The sequence below is a fragment of the Cyprinus carpio genome, chromosome B19 (assembly GCF_018340385.1).
Source record: "Cyprinus carpio isolate SPL01 chromosome B19, ASM1834038v1, whole genome shotgun sequence".
Taxonomy (NCBI): Eukaryota; Metazoa; Chordata; class Actinopteri; order Cypriniformes; family Cyprinidae; genus Cyprinus; species Cyprinus carpio.
In genome coordinates, this window is record NC_056615.1 from 18595399 (window position 1) to 18613892 (window position 18494).

Here is an 18494-nt window from a genome sequence, read left to right on the forward strand (position 1 = left end):
ATATATTAATACACCTAAAATGTTGAATATGAAGACCATGGACACAATTTCTTTAAAGTTCTTTAATGTAATCTTTATGCTTTCTCAGGTTAAGCATTTAAGATTTAAATGTTTAAATTAATTTGTAAATTTTTTATAAACATTGCACATTCTCTCAATTAAAATTATTTTACAATGGCTGAGTACATGGTAATTATAATAAAATAGCAAAGTATTTAGCCATAATACTTTGCTGTGCATATTTATTTGTGATTATGGTCAAATAATAAGTGAGGCTGATACATGTAATTCTCTAATGACTCTTTGAATACATTCTAATAATTTAAACACTGAATTTAAGTATCTATAAATCTGACTGAAAGATTTCGATTTGTAGACTTCAGAGCGAAGCAGCTTTCTCCAATCCAGCAGAGGGCGATAATGATATCTGTACGCACTGTCCACTGGCCGCCATTGTTGCAGTCACATCGTTGCGTTGCTAATAAACTCAGAAGAACACTCTCTTAATCCACACGACAAGTTTAATTTACATTGTGAGGTAAGGATTGCATTTACTTTTTAAGTTTTTATCTTTTTCATTGCTTTAATATTTCACTGAAGAAACCTGCTATTGTTTTCTAGAATTCAGAGCTAATTGCTAACGCGAAACCGTGTGTAATGTAAACAATTAGTATCTCATCATATTTGAGAACGTTTGAACCGTTTATTAACCCAATGCGTGCGGTTCTCAAGCAAATTAATTTGACAACAACCTCATGTGACTTTATTTTTTTAGAAGTGTGTTTGGATATCCATCAAAATGTCGTACATGCTCCCTCATCTTCACAATGGCTGGCAAGTGGACCAGGCTATTTTATCAGAGGAAGACCGTGCGATTGTTATACGATTTGGCCACGATTGGGACCCTACGTGTATGAAGATGGATGAAGTGTTGTACAGCATCGCCGAAAAGGTACTTCAGTATCCTGTACACCTACACCTCAGATCAGCCTGTATTTGGTGTATGAATATGTTTTGTGATCTGTCATTACGCCAGTGCTTTGGGAATAAATGTGTGTTTTGTTTGTTGTATGTGCCTAATATCACGTGTTCCCTCAGGTGAAGAATTTTGCGGTCATTTATCTTGTGGACATCACAGAAGTGCCAGATTTCAACAAGATGTACGAGTTGTATGATCCCTGCACAGTCATGTTCTTCTTCAGGTAAGTCCTCAAGCAGTATAATAACTACAGACAGTCAGTTTATCCATTGTATTCAGCCAAGTCAGTCAGCATTTCAACATATGATCTTTTATTTAAAGCAGTACAAGTGATAGTTCTCCCATCATTTGCTCTCCCTCATGCCGGCCCAGATATACTGATTGGAAGAGACACAGACTTTTGAGATAAATAATCTACATATTACTACACATTTAAATGTTATTGCTTTAGTTGTTTATTTATTATTCTTAAACGATTGTTGCTGTTTCTAGATACAAATTGCCATAGAAAATATCTTTAGCCCTTTTTACTTTTCTGTAGGTAGAAAGTCCTTGTCTCCCTATCTTTGCGAATATATGTTAAAAGGTTTACTGGCTTGTAACAATGTGTTGAAATTTGATACTGACATAAATGCTGCATGTTATTTTGCACAGACAAGGTTAGTAAGTGATTGTATCACATCAGTCTTGTGGCAAGTCTTTTGTAACGGTTCCTCACTTTTTATATAATTATTTTCTGTTGTATCAGATACTATGCCACAGCTGCTGTCAGTAAAGGTTGTCAAATGTGCACTTACATAATGTTTTGCAGTTTTTAAAGTTCTCTGGCACCGTGCCAGATCTCCAGCGTGCAGCGTTTGGCTGCGGAAAAAATAATGCTACATTTACATAACATTTGAGTCCATGAGTTTGCCTACCAATGGTATGAGAGGAGCAGCTTTCACTCTCAACCAAACTGACATTACTAGCCAATCAGAATGTTTTGGTCTTATAAACATGAGACGTGCATAATAGTATCCAATTGTGAAGTCGCAGCCCTGATGAAAGGAGAAGCTCGACAAAAAGCTATGAGGCACAATGGTCAAAGATGTCCATCTAGCGCATATTTACATAGAAAAGCTAATTATAATAAAGCTAATTATTAGCTTTGTAAACAGCTCGGAGTAATCATGTAATCTCCATAAGAACGATATGATTGCCAGATCATATTTACCGGGGATTTTTGAAAAGGTCCTGTTCACACATGATCTAATAATGCTAGTTTACCAGTAATTTACCAGTGAAGACTGTGTGTGTGTGAAAGGGGCTAAACTCTAACTCTGTATATGCAGTGAGTTTGAATTGTATCTGGAAAAACTGCATCTCACTAGATTTGTAACATAAATCATTTATAAACCTTTGCCAACACAGGAGAATACATCAACCTAGGTCTAAATATGCCATGTATTGTACATCGTGATTTCAAAATAAAAGTTTCTGCATGTGGCCAAATATTAAAGTTGAATGGATTTAAACATTGTTTAATCATGCTGTAAAGTGAAACGTCACCAGGCCTTTGGCATCCTCTGCAGGTATTTGTTTTAACACATATTGTAATTTTAAGTTGGATATGTTCATATCATGTACAGGCATATTACATATCTAACAGTCTTGTTCAATACAATCATGTAATTACTTAGTATTGATATTTTATTTGAGCTAGTTATTATTGCGTTAGTTTATATATAAATAGTCATACTAAAGCCTGGTTTTCACTTAGGACTGTTTGTGTTACTAAAATATATCAGATTACTCCATTCTCAACATAATCAGTAGATTACTTGATTACTAAAATAATCATTAGTTACAGCTCTAGATTAGTTAAAATGTTTCTAAATACAACTGCAGTATTGTAATTTTTTTTATTAAAAGACAGATATTTTGTCACGGAATTATTTTTTTTTTTAAATTGTATTGAAATATTGTCTTGTTCTAGTGAACCAAGTATCTGTATTTTGTCTCATCTCATGAGCTAAGTGTATTGAAAACACCACTAGTGTCGATAAGCAGTGACAAAGCTCATAATTTTCCAAGTGTACGATGCAGCTTTCATTCTTCAGGTCAACTATATGTTCATGAAAAAAAAATCAGTTTGAATAAAGAAAGCAATAACTTTGCCATAGTATCCTTTCAAATGTTAAAGTTGCCACAGTCATTGCATTCTTTGCATGTGCTACCTCGCCCCACCCCAGGAAAAAAAAGTTCAGGCTCAGGATTTTTTTTCCTTTAACCCCTTGTATTTTATGTGGAACATTCTAGACTTCTCTTGTTTTCTTCTCCAAAAGCACAGAATGGAGAGTTGTCTCCACCTAGTGGTGAACTCTACAAATTCTTTAGTATTGTGGATTAACATGCTCTGATTTACCTTTAGTCATGTAAACATTTACTTAATGGTTGTACTAGTTTAACAGTGCATATTTATGCTAATACATATTTCTGCATTTACTCATCTGTCTCAGGAACAAGCACATCATGATTGATCTTGGCACCGGTAACAACAACAAGATAAACTGGACCATGGAAGACAAGCAGGAGATGATAGACATAGTTGAGACTGTCTACAGGGGGGCGAGAAAAGGACGAGGTCTTGTAGTGTCCCCTAAAGATTACTCAACCAAATACAGATACTGATCTCTGTGCTCTTATTTAGTGTTTGCGATTTTATTTCTTCTCATCAATATTGGACAAGATCTGAGCATTCAGCAATATGGTCATTTGGACTATTAAATAACCTTGTTTTGGATTTTCAACTTTATATTTAAATGTGTTTACACCGTTGCAGTTATGGTCACCAGTCTTTTATAATTTTGTCCTTCTTAAAATGTCACTGTACATTTAAATCGATGAATAAACGTTGATTGTGATTCTGCTGTCTGTATTTCTGAATTGTAATTTACCATGACACCATTAACATACTGTACAAACATAACTTGACGATACATTTACGTTTGGTTCTACAATGTAAACTGCACACACTCACAGTCCAAACGTTCTTATCTAATTACTTATTAAAAACATACGTTTTCAAAAATGAACATAACTGCTTCAGAATTTTTTGTTTTGGGTATGGATGTGTGTAATTTGCGTTGTAGAAAAAAAGTATCGTCAAGTTATATTTAATGTCTAAAAATGTTTAAACATTCTTTGCAGAACTTTACCCCTTTAAAAAACCTGATGATAATGTCTAATAATAATGAAAACAGTGCCTTGGCAACAGTCAATATTAAATTCTTTCATGACTGTTTTCTAATTTGATGTTTCAGTTTTCAGGTGAGGTCAGATAGCAAATATGCATAAAGTATATGTGGTTTAAAGGGATGATTATAAGAAGAATACTCCTTCTAGGGTTCAAGCAACTTTGATGTGAATGCTTAACAACTAGTCAAAATACATTTACCTTGTCAGATTCTACCAATGCAGAATTTGATCCATATCTAAATTTAATTAATATATAAATGTAATTTGAAAATAAACTATCAAATGTCGTTTTTAATGGAGATATTTAATTGTTGGGTTGATGTCAACCAAAGGCCATTTTTTCTTCGAAATAAAAAAATATGAATAGTGAGAAATACCGCTTGGTTTTATTTATTATAGTCTAATGCAGTGACATCCATACATTTAAAGTGCTGCTTAAATGTGTACAGTACGTGAAAGCCTCGTCCTCACTCAGACCTTTATTTTGAAAGCCATTCATCTCGTCTGAACCGGTCTGAACACATGAGCTGCTGCTGATGGTTTTCTTCACACACCACTGTTCTAAAGAGATTCAGAGCAGGTCAATTTTACTAAACTTCAAGACGTTAAACGGTTTTTGCTCAGTAAGTAACGTTATGCAGTTGTTTGCCATTGCAAACTATATTTAATGAATTTCGGGGAACGACTTATAGCCTATGTAGGAGATTTATTAGTAAGCGAAATATTTTTTTATTTTCAATAAAGTTAAAACGATGGTTGAGATTGATATTGTCAAAAGACGTTTGTGTGTTACATATTTATAAACAACAGGTAACGTTACATTGTATCCTGTTATATAGCTGTATAGCGGAATGACTCTCAGCTCTTCAATGGGGAGTATTACTTTGTCAGCAGTTACAGAGTTGGGAGGAGTTTCTTTACCTTTCTGAAAAGCAAAAACGTTTATTACACGTCAGTTGTCCTTTCTTTTAGGTCAGTTCTTCTGTCACTGAGTGATTGGATCACTGTGCAGCAATGTCTTACCTTCCAACTCTCTTCAAATACGTCGACGAGCACCAGGACGATTATGTTGAGGTACTGAGATTATCTTTATACATTGTATTATATTAAATTGCAAAAACTTGGAAAATGTGTATACTTTTAGCTAAGATAGTTTAGATTTTTTTTTTTTTTTTTAAAACGCTCCTGTTATTTATTCATTTATTTATATATTTTCATGTGTGTTCATCTAAACGCTTGATGACTGTTACTTGACTTGAATATATTTTCTAATGGAAATGTGAACACCTTGTGTTTGAACGCCTGGCGCAATGGGTGGCTGTACAGAGTGTGTCTGCCTGGCCAGAGAAACGAGGAGAAATCAAGAAGATGATGGAGATGGCAGCCAAAGACATTGAGAGACTGGGGGGATCCGTGGAGATGGTTGACATTGGCATGCAGAAGGTGTTTAATTTTTCTGCGAAAATCACAGTTAATATGAATCTCATGTCATGGAATGGGAATTTTTCTTTTGATGCCTGGCTTTGGAATTTTTAGTCAATATTGCCTTTAGCACACAAATCACAGGTTACTTCCTGCTTGGTCATTTTTGTGGTTGACCATGTGACTGCATGTGTCACATGCCCTACAGGATTGCAGTTGTGTAATTATGCTTTTAAAAGTGCTAAACTAAGGATCAGGTGAAAGTGATAGGTTATATGCCTAAATTAGTTGTTCCACCCCATATTTTGTTGTTCTTGAGATAATGCGAAAATGTAAAAAGTTGACACTCAGCCATAATTTAAAATTTTACATGCATTGCCTTTTTCTTGTTTTAATTTAGTTGCCAGGTGGTGAAGAGATCCCTCTTCCTCCAATAATTCTGGGTAGACTTGGCTCAGACCCAGGCAAAAAGACTGTGTGCATTTACGGGCACTTGGATGTGCAGCCAGCCAACATTGAGGATGGCTGGGACTCACCGCCCTTCGCTCTGGTGGAAAAAGATGGTATGAGTGTGCACGCACAAGTCATTGTTTTTGAAATAAGGTGTACGGTAGCGTTCTCTTGGGGTTGAGGAGACTGATGCTAGCATCAATTTATTAATGAAGCCTTTGAGTGTATGGAAGAGACCTGTGACCAAAAGACCAAATGAGGTTTTACAATTGATTTGCTTTTTGTGCAATACTCTGCAAGCAGTGTTCCCTCCAGATAATATTCACATTTGATTTAGCTAAAATTAGTCACCACTAGCATTTTTTGTCCTGCTTGCATGTGACTGTTGACACAAAAAAGGAAGAAATCTCACCGAATCAGCATGTTACATTTGTGTCCCTCCAGCCCAAAGAGATTTCAAGACAAATCCTATTGTCTCTTTTTGCTGAGATAGATCTGACGCTTGAGCGTAGCCTTGTGACCTGTCAGCTGATTCCCATAGGGTTTTTTTTTTTTTAAGCTGGGACAAATGTATATTCTTCTTAAACAAACAGAAGTATTCATTTTAATTTTGCATATCATTAAAACTGTTAATATTTCTTGTTTTATATAGCACATTCAGATCTGTCAAACTTACCTCCTTAATCTATTTTCTTTTGAACTAGGTTCAAATTTCAAGATTCTCTAAAATGGTCTTTTTTTGTGTAGTTATTCACTAGTAATCTATTACAACTGGCATAAAGTTATAGTTTTTGTTAAATTAATACCAATGCCATGCATCTGTGAGGGCTTTATATGCACTTTGATATGCCGTGTAAAATGCTTCCTGAACTGAGATTGTAGACAGAAATGCTTTATAATCATTACAGTTTATGATGTTTTATTTGACTGGCTTATTTAGGTAAAATGTACGGACGTGGATCTACGGATGATAAAGGCCCTGTGTTAGCCTGGTTCAACATCATTGAGGCCTATCAGAAGATTGGACAGGTACAAACACTGTACTTTCTTCCCAATGATACTGTCTGCTTACTTATTAAGTAACACCAGTGCAAAGTCCTCAAGTATTTCAAACAGTATAACCAAATCAGTGGGTAAAGATGCTAGATGTTTACCATTGCCTGCTTTAATTAATCTGGTTAAAGTAACTTTAAATTTAAACAATACAGAATGTAAATTAAAAAATGCAGTTGTATGTGCACCTAGTGTGACTGAAACTGAAGAACTGCTGAGGCCAGCACTGCATATCATCGTGTTGAAAATCAATTTGCATCGCATGCAGTCCTCCCCTTATCAAGCGATTACCTCAGTTTCTCAATCATTATCACCTGAGTGAACTGTCACTGCTTTTAAAGCTCTTCGTTTGCATACAGCACAACAGTGCAAAGGTTGTTTTATGATCTTTGATCATTTTAAAAGTCTTTAGTCAAGCTAATTAACTGTAAGAATAATTATAATTTTATGCAGTGTTTCTATGATACATGACAAAAACTAATAGAATACTTAACCTTTATGACAAGTTTTAGAATAATAAAATGTTTGGTTTTTAAGGAAATACGCATTTTCACAATTTCTAGGAACTGATCTATAGATTTATATTGACTGAAAATTGAAATTTCATTTGAAGTCTTTCATTTAATGGAATTTTGCTCTAAAATCTAAATGTACTTGATCACAGGAACTGCCCATCAATATAAAGTTCTGCTTTGAGGGAATGGAGGAGTCTGGATCAGAAGGACTGGACGAGCTGGTTTTCTCTCGCAAAGACACTTTCTTTAAGGATGTGGACTACGTCTGCATTTCTGACAACTACTGGCTGGGGAAGACCAAGCCCTGCATTACCTACGGCCTGAGAGGAATCTGCTACTTCTTTATTGAGGTAGGAGCTATTTTGTTACTTTAATGTCAAAAGAAACTTAAGATTTGTAGCAGTGTTAGCAAGTGAAACTCTGACTTCATGTGTATATATACTTAACATATACTAAACATGCATATAGTGGTTATAAAAACAAAAGAATTCAAAAGATGTTAAAATAGTGTAATGTTACTTAAACATTCTTTAATGAAAGAAAGCATTAGATACTCGCGAAGGCGAAGTTTTGAGATTTTTCACATATCTGATTAACAAGAACAAGTCTTATGTTTTCAGGTGGAATGCTGTGATAAAGATCTTCACTCTGGAGTGTTTGGAGGATCTGTTCATGAGGCCATGACTGACCTCATAGCTCTGATGGGTGAGACTGATGTCTACATATTCCTTAGGTTGAAAGAGGGTCAGTAGGTTGGTCATAAAAATGTATGACAGGGATTTTCTTGGCTGTTTGTTTACACTGGGATATCTGTCTTTTGTTGACCTTCTTAAGATACCTGTCAGTTTAGAGCAGTTGTCAATGATTTCCTCTTGATTAGCTCAACTCTGCTTTTGCTGTGCTTTGAAAGTGTTTAAAGTATTTTGTATTTTTAGGCTCTTTGGTGGATAACAAGGGAAAAATTGTAGTGCCAGGGATGTACGACCATGTGGCTGAACTGACTGATGAAGAGAAGAAGCTCTACGAAAAGATTGAGTTTGACATGGAAGAATACGCCAAAGATGTTGGAGCAGGCAAACTGCTTCATGACACAAAGGTAGATCACCCCAGTCTTTCACATTTTCAGTGTCCGCTGATGTAATTTTATGTTTCTATTGATTCAAGTCAGGGCTATTTTTGTTATAAACTTATAACTTAACTTATAAAATAAAACCATAAAAATTCCTACTTGAAATAAAATAAATATTACCTGAAATTTAGAAAAAATGTGTATATATACAGAATATATATATATTTCCCATACATTTCCCATTTTAGTTTAGCGAAAATTAGTACTAAAATACTAAAGGACTAAAATAACTTAAGCTAAAAACTAAAGCTAAACTAAAGCTTAAATGTTGTGAAACACACAACAAAATTAATTAAATTAACTCAAATTAAAATGAAAACAAAAAAATATAAAAATAAAATGTAATTCAAAATAACAAGAAAAAATATATGTAAATGTTAGTAAAATAACACCGACTCATAAAGGGGTGTTAATTGATTGAAATTATTATTATTTATAATGATACTTTTTTTTTTTTTTTTTTTTACAAGCATATTTCAAAAATTGCCATTTTTAATAATGCTGCCGAAATATGAATTTTATATAAATTCATATTTTATGCTCAATTATATCATATATATTTAGCCAAATAATATATTGGTTTATTGTGCAGGAGCAAATTCTGATGCATCGTTGGAGATTCCCATCCCTTTCATTGCATGGCATAGAGGGAGCTTTCTCTGAGGGAGGAGCCAAAACTGTCATTCCCCGCAAGGTCATTGGCAAGTTCTCTATCCGCCTGGTCCCTGATATGGATCCCAAAGTGGTGGAGAAACAGGTTTGAAGTTATTTTTGTCTTATCCCGCCTCGAAGAGTTATCTACATACCTTACAGACATGACTGTTGTGCTCACATGTGTGGCTTATCTTATAGGTAATTACCCATGTGGAGAAGAAGTTTGAAGAAATGCAAACTCCCAACAAACTGAAAGTGTACATGGGACATGGAGCCAAGGCCTGGGTGTCTGACTTTAACCATCCTCACTACATGGCTGGCAGAAAGGCCATGAAGACTGGTAAGACACAACACATGATATGATTGTAGATATAAGACTGCTGATGTAATTCCAGTCTACATTGACACAAAATATCAGAAGTTCACATATCTACCAGTGTAATGTTATATCCATTTTAATCTATTTTAATTTCAGTTTTACTTCCTATTATGCATGATCTTTTTTTTAAAGCAACTATTAATTGATATACTGCATGTAATTTTTGAAAACTTGTGACAGCTAGTGATGGCAAAAATGTGATTAAAATAGTTTAAGATCATGTCCAATTACTGCATCTCAAACACTTTCCCTCATTCATTCATATACATTTTAAACTAATTTTCATATTGATTTCGATAAAAACCATAGATATTTAAATGCATCAACTACCGATGCATGATATTTATATAATGTTAATACAATTGTGTACATTTTTTAAAAACATATCCATTCTGAAATAACGATTTTAATACTCTTTTCTCGCAGCATTGATACACTGATACAGAGAGCTTGTGTACACCGCAGTGTAAAGAGAAACATTTATAAACCTGTCGTCCAACAAAATACACGACATATGTTACTTTTTACTGATTTTGCCTTGATGAGTCTGTCTGGTCAAAGCAACAATGGGGCCTTTTTCCTTCTAATTCCTTCTAAACGCAATTTATTTGTGGTTTAATGTAATTCTGGATTTTTCTCTGATGTTAGTATTTGGCGTGGAGCCTGATCTGACCCGTGAGGGAGGAAGTATCCCGGTTACTCTAACCTTCCAAGAAGCAACCGGCCAGAATGTCATGCTGCTGCCTGTCGGTTCTTCTGACGATGGGGCTCACTCACAAAATGAGAAACTCAACAGGTAATGTTTACACATAGCTTTGTCTTTTTATTTAGGTGTGGCTGCGAAACTACAATTGCATATGATGATAGGTAATCATTGTTCTCATAGGACAATTCTATTTATAAGACCTTGTTATCTGATAGATGAGCTTGAAAATGTTAATGGCAATCTTTTAAATTTTTTGCCTTGACAGATCCAACTATATTCAGGGCACCAAGATGTTGGGAGCTTACTTCTATGAAGTATCTCAGCTCAGCTAACCGGAATGTCTGATTCAACGTGACGAGAGCTGGTGTATTTTTAATTGTCTGAAGATGTGAATGAAATGTTTGGATAAGGGTACGGCCTCCGAAATGAAGTTTTTTTTTTTTTTTTTTTTTTTTTTTTTTTTTTTTTTTTTTTTTTTTTTTTTTTTTTGCCAAGGATAGCATACATTGAGGAAATGGTGATAGTATGGATGACAGTCTGACTGTTTCATGCAGTATTACATGTGACATATAAAAACAACAGTCGCTCTTTGCTGCTAGATTTCTCAGTATATAGTCATTTTCAGGGCACGATATGTATTTCCACCCAACTCCTTTTTTTTTAGTCCAGTTCTCTCTATAATGATCCATCAAGAAAGTGTTTTGAGCTGAATACAGTTTAGATCAAATAAGCATACATTGTCGTTTCAGTCTCATATATACCTTGTCGCTGTAGCACTAGTCTGTCTCCCAGTGTCTTAATATCCAATTTCAGATAGTTATATCAGGGGAATTATTTTTGAGTGAACGGTCCCTTTAGTATGGAATATAACATAATCTGTTATCTGGTGTAATCTGTTTACATATGACAAATACACTCCTATAATAAAAATGCAAATGATATCCTTAAAATTCAACCTTGATTATATTTGATTTTTGATGTTACTGTCATTCACTAAATGTAGACTTTATTAATTGTATAGAATTGGTTGGAAAATGAAAACAATTCTGGTCTGTGAGTCTTTTTCTTTTTTTTACAAACCCTCAAATGGTGATCTTTTATTCTTAATTCCATCCTGAAAATTATTTTTCACTTTCAATGTCTGTGTGCATTTTGATTGGGTTTTTAATGATTTGAGAATGTGCCAAATAGCATCTTGTGTTTCAGTGGAAGCAAGAAAATCTGGCCTTCTGTTCCAACATAAGTATATATAGTCAATGTCACAAATTTGCATATTTGTTTAGGGAGCAAGAAACAGTAAAGAATACCACACGCACAATATTTCACAAAATATTATGACAATTTAAAATAAATCTTTTGTAGCATTATAGATTTCTCTGCTGTCACTTTTGATCAATTTACAGCAACCTTGCTGGATTAAAATAGTGTGTGTGTGTATACCAATCTATAGTTAAAAATCATTGTAAAAATGCTTTTTTGTGCAGCTGGCCATCTCACTTGAGTTCGTGCTTGAGTATATATAAACTCATGCACATCTAAGAAACAAATCTGAACACTATTGTTAGATGACGTCCTTTACTCATCCTTCTATTTAACAATGGTGTATTTTTAAAGTGCGTGTTTATGTGCGTGCTGATGTCTGATGCTCACAGGTAGACTGACAGCACACTGGTAGCTCTGCCCTCTATGAGCGGTAGGTCACATTTATCCCGTACCTCCTCCGTTATAGCCCCAGGAACGGTGCAGCCACAGCCAGGCGAGGTAGATGAATCCAAATGGACAAACTTGTCTGGTGGCGCTATTTTCCCATGACACCCAGTCTCTAAATGTGACCAGACAGCCTATCTCTGCCCTTAAGAATTTTTTTTACGTCTCTCCCTCTCTTCTGCTAGTGTTCGGAACAGTTTCAGTCCATCTGACATTTTTTTTTGAACACACCATGTTGAAATGCACATCGGCTTTGTGAGAGATCTTGGCCTGTGGCAATGGCTGTCAGTGGGAAGAGTTGCAGAGCAGGAGAATTTGAATACAAAACTGTTTACCAGGCCTCGCTGTAAGGAGCAGAGTCATATTTCATCATGTCTTACTGGTTCAAGAATATCAGACCTCTCAGCAAACACAGGTTGTCCTGTCTGTGATCTAAATTTGGCCATGAAAAGGAATTGCTGGTTTGTTGTTTGACAAGGTTGCAATGCATTGGTGAGCTTAATAATGCAGAAAATGACCAACAGTGTTTGCAAGCTTGTATCAATGCAATACTTGATACAATACCCGTTTGTTTGCTTGTAGAAGTATCAACAATTTTTTCGCCGCCTTTTAGTAGACAAAAGTAAGCTAACATAGTTATATACAAGGTCATTGTTTATATTTACCCGCGGGGCCAATAAATAGGCTGTATTGTGGATTTCCCTTGTGAGAGTCAAGTAGTTATTTTGTCTGATTTTCGCCACTAGATGGCGACAAATGCTCATGTTATTTTCAGATTTCAATGCATGCGGTTTTCAGTTTAACAACCAGGTTCCATATGTGGTGTGCGTGCATTTAATTTTTGAAGCATTCCTTAAACCATATTCTTTTTTTTTTTTTAAATAAATTAATCACTGTAGTTACAGCTAGTGTCAAAATACATCGGTTTTACTACTGTAAAACTTCAGTGAATGAATATCGAAATTATATCCAAAGGGTAAGAAGCTTTCAGAATCCCATATTCAAATTCGTTTGTTTATAACAGTTGTTGCGAATATCACGAGATCACACTTGCTTTTTAGTATAACCGTTAATGATATTTATTCTTGCAAACACTGTAGTGGCCATAGCATTTTGTCTTAAATTATGGTTAGCAGGAAAAACCTTTGGCTCTGGGGTTGTTCCAAACTTTTGAGCGATGATTTTTGCTGACATAACGATAAATGCTTCAAATCCGCTAAAACATTTTTGAGGTAAATCATTCATATTTAATATGCCATTTAAACATGACTAATGCTGTATGAATGTATGTGTTTATAATCTATTCAGAGTTGAATCGTGAATGTCTTTTAAATTATAATTCAGTTTCTGAATTTGAATGTAGCAAACAGGATTCCATTTCGAATTTGAATGTTAAGAAATCATATTAAAATTAAGTGAAATTTAAGGAAATATTGCCAAGACAAACTTTGAATTTTAGCTTGGTTAAAACATTTAAAAAACCTTGAGGACAGACAGACAGACAGACAGACAGATAGATAGATAGATAGATAGATAGATAGATAGATCGCTCGCCTATGTTTGAAATGCCAACTATAGAAGTAATTAGAATTAAGTTAATTCTAATAAATTAACCATGGTGAACTAGAGTGGCTAAACACTTCATTTCCCAGAATGCATTACTACAGTATACTGAATTTCTTTAAGATGCAATTCATCAATTTCCACCTCCTGACATTACGATTTACTTATTATTTTAGTAACTTCCTGTCATGAGTTGAAAGGGAGTCAGTTTTTCAGTTGTGAAATTTGCACAACCCTGATAGTAGCATTTGTGTAGCATGTGTACATTAACCAAAGTATTGTTTATAATGCAAACCAGTTTCATTGTATTTCCCATGTTAAACCTCAAACATGTAGACACACGCTCCACCGTGTTTTTGTCTATCGAACATGAGATGTGCGGAACAGAAGAGACAGTAAATCAGGATCGGTCTCACCTGCAGCCAGCCTCCATAAAACTGAAGGAGGGAGTTGAGCTCCACTAGTTTTATGAGGTCTGGCTCATTACCAGATTACATTAGCTTGTCTCTCTTACACATTAATAAAAAAGTCTTAATTTTAAAAAGTTTTCAGCAGTGTTTGCCCTTTTCCTTTCAGTGAAGTCAAACATTTCCAGCCTATAAAGACTTGTGTTGCTGCTGGAAAGAAGCCAGGGCATGTGTCCGTGTTTACCTCGCAGGCACCGGGTCGCACGCTCCTTTCACGCTGATGTCAGATTGGCACCACACATGGTAAGCACTTAAGTAAGTTGCCTCACTTTTGAGCTCCTTCTTCTCACTGTATCAAATTTATATGGACGTACCGTCCGGCATTCGTATCTCCTTGATGTCTCTCTCTCATGTGTTGTCAGTTGCAGCATGCCTTGTAGCACGACTCATTTCAGATATTATTCAGTTCTCTAAAGCCGTTGATCAGCATACTAAATTATGATTTCTGAACAGTCTAACACTCCCCTAACACTCTAATACAATTAGGCCAAGACAGCTCGCCTGGTTATGTTTAATGGGGATGACATCAGAGGAGATAGCAGAGAATGAATAAGTCATTCTTGGTCTCATTTCAAATGTGAAAGATTCATAACAGTAATTTAGATGACAGTATTAATTTAACATGACACTGCATTAATGGTCGATTTTAGATTCACAGAACTCGTTTAAGTGGAATGGACTTCCTTAATTTGATGAGATGTGATGGCAGCGCGATGCCACGTCTCTCTCCATCTCTCTCTCCCTGCGGCATGGCAAGCACACACACACACATACACAGATATATGCCAAGCTTTAGCTGGTGTCCTCAACAGGCATGGTATCTGGGTGAGCGTGTGTGTCTGCATGTGTTTTGAAACGAGCACACTTTTTTGAATTGATGATTGCTGGCTTTTGAGTGAATATTTCTATTCGGAGGTTAAGCCACTAAAATTTGATGTATTTAGATGGCATCTGTAACTAAAACGCACATCTACATCATTATAATTTGAAAAGATCGTACTGCATCCTAATTTTAAATTTGGTTAATATATAAATAAATGCAAATATACACAATCCTTCAGAAATCATTTTAATATGCTGATTTGGTTCTCAAGAAATGTCTTATTATTATCATCAATGTTGAAAACTGTTGTCTTGCTTAATGTTTATGTGGAATAGATTTTTTTTTTAGGATTGTTTGATGAATATAAAGTTCAAAAGAACACTATTTATTTGAAATATATATATATTTTTGTCGTTACTGTCACTTTTGATCAATTTAATACATCCTTGTTAAATAAAAGTATTTGTTTCTTTTTTTTTAATTCATTGTGACCCCAACCCTTTGATCTAGTGTGTGTGTGTGTATGCATGATCAAATTATTCAAAATAGAAATGATTTAAAATGCATTAGGATCCATTCTGATCTTCGCAAAAAATGTATCAGCCTAGAGTGAACGTAACATTATTTTAACATTATTTCTTATACATTTTGTTATTCTACACAATGATAAAACTATTTAAAACACTTAGTATGAATTTAATGGGGTCTGAGACCATCAGTGAAAATTCTTGTACTGTGAATAACTATTTTTAAATAAATAAATGCAAATTTTTATTTTAAATTGAAATGTCCCATATTATTCAGCCTGATTTGTGATCCCATATACTTATTTGGTTAGTGTTCGATTTGGTTATGTCAGAACTTCATTTAAACTGTTTCAAAATGCTAAAACGTATTTCCAATTTTTAAATGGAAAAAATCCCTAATTTTTAATGTGGTCTCAGACTTTGGTTGCCACAGTCTTTGTGTACACAGACAGTTGCTTTCCTAAAATCCCACAGCGCCCTGCTTTTCTGCAACATTCCTTCTCTTATTTTAACTCGCTCCTTTGTACGTGACTGATGATTTTCCGGGATCGTCGTCTCCTGGTTGGTTGCGGAAGCCACAGGTTGATGAAAAAGTTAGGCGTGTTATTGTCTGAGCTGCTGAGTCCCCAATGCGGCCGTGTGTCTCAGAGGCTTCTTAATGACTGGACTCTCCTGCACTATGCCTCTCTGATGGATGGCAAGCAGGGACGGCCTCTCTTTCATCCCGACAGCCTGACTCGTCTGATTTATTAATGACAATAATTAGGAGTAAACCTCTCTGCAACCAAACCCAGAGTGATTAGCACAGTAACGATGGCGGGGAGGGGTTGTGGATATGGCGATCTGATTAATGTCGGCCATTTTGACCTTTCTGAGCCGGGCTTCTCTGCAGTCTGGGGAGAGATGAGGAGAGAGAGGGCGGCTATCTGTGGTGTCCACTCACAATTAGGTGCTGAATGAATTAGAATGCAAAATGTACCACTCGGGTCATTAGCTGTGCTGTTCACAACATGCTTATTCTATTGGAACGAATTCATTGGTGAGCTTCTGTGTTATTTATATATGACAAAATGGCACTGGTCACTTTATTCAAGACATTTTTTTTCAGATTCTCATTCCAGCGGTGTGGTTTATAATTAGATTCAATCTTGTTTTTCTCCTAATGATCTTAATAAATCTCATCTCACCTGCATCTTGCTCTCAGAATCAGTCCAAAGTGGGAAAACACCACTGAATTCTACTCCGCGATTACCCTTTAGTCACGTAGCGGTAGCAGACCCTTCTATTTACCTGTTTGAAAACACAAATCATCTCTGGAGATAGACACAGACTCGCTGATAACACGCAGACTCTGTGTGACATTTGATTAACGAATGTAAATGAAGGTCAAGAGTCATTTTGTGTGGCCATCTTCCCTTTTCCGGGCTCTGACAATGAAATCTTTGCAGACACCGGCTCCAGTAATGGCCACATTTAAACCGCAGTCGTTTAAGAGCTTGTACCCAGTACAGATGCATGTAATGGAGTTGGTCGGAAAGGTCAGATTCTTTATCTGGGTCAGATTGGAGTCAGTGAAGTCGGATGCCAGTGAATGGGAGACAGGGGAGATCAAAGTAAAAGCCATGTCAAGTAGTGCCGGTGAGCGATCGCGGAGCTGCACTTCGACGACCCGCTTCGGGAGCGGTTTCAGCTTTCGGTTCACTGCGGTTAAGAGATGGGCGACTGATTCGGGATCTGTGATTTGTCAAAGCACGAACGATTGTATGTGTATGTTTAATCTTAGCTGTGACCGGACGCATGACTTACTTTCTTCTTCTGTAAAACACAAAATAATTTTTAAAAAAGTGTCTTTTTGTTCACCCAATGAAAGTCAATGTGGTCCAATGTCAATCCAACTGAATGGACAAAAAAATTCTAAAAATGCTTTTTGTATTATGCAGAAAAGAAAAAGTCGAAGACTTTTAAAGTACCTTCAAGTTACACTAATAATGTATTTGTCTTTGCATTATATAAGGATATATTAAACCAAGAAGTATTTATTGTAATGTGCACAAAAAAGTATTTTGTGTTGAACATTTTATTACAAGGACATTTTCTGATTGTTTTTTTTTGGTAATATGTCCATAGTAAATGTTCCCCTGTGTGAACTTTTAGTTTAAAACATTCAATTTGAAAACAATATTGTATTTTTTTTATTACTAAATGCAGTGAATAAATAAATTTTAGGTGTCTACATACGTTATGTACCTGCTCAATGCTGTTGGCAAGTGGCGGAAACACTTTTCCTCAGTAGTTTTGCTCAGTTCCAACTGGAAACTAAGTTGAAATCAAGGCTGATCGTCCTGTCAATGAGTTTGCCGTGTTTGAAAATCGCTCTCTCCATGTAGGTCATGTAATGAAACTTCTCGTCCCTCGCAGCTCTCCACTGCCCAAGTCTAATTTGTCCTCATTAAAAGTCCCCCTGCCTCGTGTTATTATTTTCCTGCCCCATCTCCTAAAACACAGGGAACTGATTGAACGTGGGGTAAAGTCGGTCATCATGACATGACCTGCAGAAACAGCAGAAAGAGTGCGACGGCTGACCCCGGCAAACTGCCTGCTTGCACATATTGCACAATCCTTCATATTTAATGGGGAAACACGAGCCTGTGATTTTGTCTGCATTCTCTCTAGTGTCTGCTGCTCGGGGTGGAGTGAAGCCACTTAATGAGAATCCCCTGTTCTCCTCCATCATTTTTAAACAGGCAGTGCACTCAGCAGCCTTGCCTTTCCTCTGAGGACCCCCCCACCTGCCCCCCTTCCCCGACATGCTGTGCTCGTTTTTGTAAGCGCTAAATTATTTATCAGCTCCTTAAATGCTGTGAAACATTGGTTTAATATGGA

At 35.8% G+C, this 18494-nt stretch overlaps 2 protein-coding genes and 1 long non-coding RNA gene across 5 annotated transcripts in view; all 3 read left to right on the forward strand.

The window, feature by feature from the left end:
* Nucleotides 1–378: 378 nt before the first annotated feature.
* On the forward strand, nucleotides 379–3882 carry LOC109066329 (thioredoxin-like protein 4A). The gene is made up of 4 exons (XM_042746078.1): nucleotides 379–538; nucleotides 776–952; nucleotides 1099–1202; nucleotides 3478–3882. The coding sequence occupies exons 2-4, from the start codon at nucleotides 800–802 to the stop codon at nucleotides 3647–3649; spliced, it is 429 nt and encodes a 142-aa protein (XP_042602012.1). The 5' UTR covers nucleotides 379–538; nucleotides 776–799; the 3' UTR covers nucleotides 3650–3882.
* Nucleotides 3883–4687: 805 nt separating this feature from the next.
* Nucleotides 4688–11479, forward strand: cndp2 (carnosine dipeptidase 2). 3 transcript variants are annotated; one of them, XR_006157415.1, is made up of 13 exons: nucleotides 4688–4839; nucleotides 5189–5290; nucleotides 5516–5659; nucleotides 6039–6201; nucleotides 7029–7117; nucleotides 7806–8006; nucleotides 8277–8361; nucleotides 8592–8752; nucleotides 9378–9542; nucleotides 9638–9779; nucleotides 10467–10614; nucleotides 10790–10955; nucleotides 10987–11479. XR_006157415.1 is itself a non-coding variant. In XM_019083357.2 (12 exons), exons 2-12 carry the CDS (start codon nucleotides 5231–5233, stop codon nucleotides 10854–10856), a joined length of 1425 nt encoding a protein of 474 aa, XP_018938902.1. In that variant the 5' UTR covers nucleotides 4688–4839; nucleotides 5189–5230; the 3' UTR covers nucleotides 10857–11479. The 3 variants fall into 3 exon arrangements, 1 of the variants encoding a protein (XP_018938902.1); XR_006157416.1 differs by having other exon boundaries at nucleotides 10990–11479; XM_019083357.2 differs by having other exon boundaries at nucleotides 10790–11479.
* Nucleotides 11480–12986: 1507 nt separating this feature from the next.
* Nucleotides 12987–18494, forward strand: part of LOC122140876 — a 40164-nt gene continuing 34656 nt past the window's right edge. Inside the window, exons 1-2 of the long non-coding RNA XR_006157417.1 lie at nucleotides 12987–13207; nucleotides 14371–14504. This is a non-coding gene — a long non-coding RNA (uncharacterized LOC122140876). The remainder of the gene's footprint in view (nucleotides 13208–14370; nucleotides 14505–18494) is intronic.

What these genes read in the sequence shown, in the direction of transcription:
- LOC109066329 (XM_042746078.1), top strand. Translation starts at nt 800, where the DNA reads ATGTCGTACATGCTCCCTCATCTTCACAATGGCTGGCAAGTGGACCAG. An exon ending in TGTACAGCATCGCCGAAAAG is followed by an intron (nt 953 to 1,098) that starts GTACTTCAGTAT and finishes GTGTTCCCTCAG; the next exon opens with GTGAAGAATTTTGCGGTCAT. An exon ending in ACAGTCATGTTCTTCTTCAG is followed by an intron (nt 1,203 to 3,477) that starts GTAAGTCCTCAA and finishes CATCTGTCTCAG; the next exon opens with GAACAAGCACATCATGATTG.
- cndp2 (XM_019083357.2), top strand. Translation starts at nt 5,231, where the DNA reads ATGTCTTACCTTCCAACTCTCTTCAAATACGTCGACGAGCACCAGGAC. An exon ending in ACCAGGACGATTATGTTGAG is followed by an intron (nt 5,291 to 5,515) that starts GTACTGAGATTA and finishes CTTGTGTTTGAA; the next exon opens with CGCCTGGCGCAATGGGTGGC. An exon ending in CAGAAAGGCCATGAAGACTG is followed by an intron (nt 9,780 to 10,466) that starts GTAAGACACAAC and finishes CTCTGATGTTAG; the next exon opens with TATTTGGCGTGGAGCCTGAT.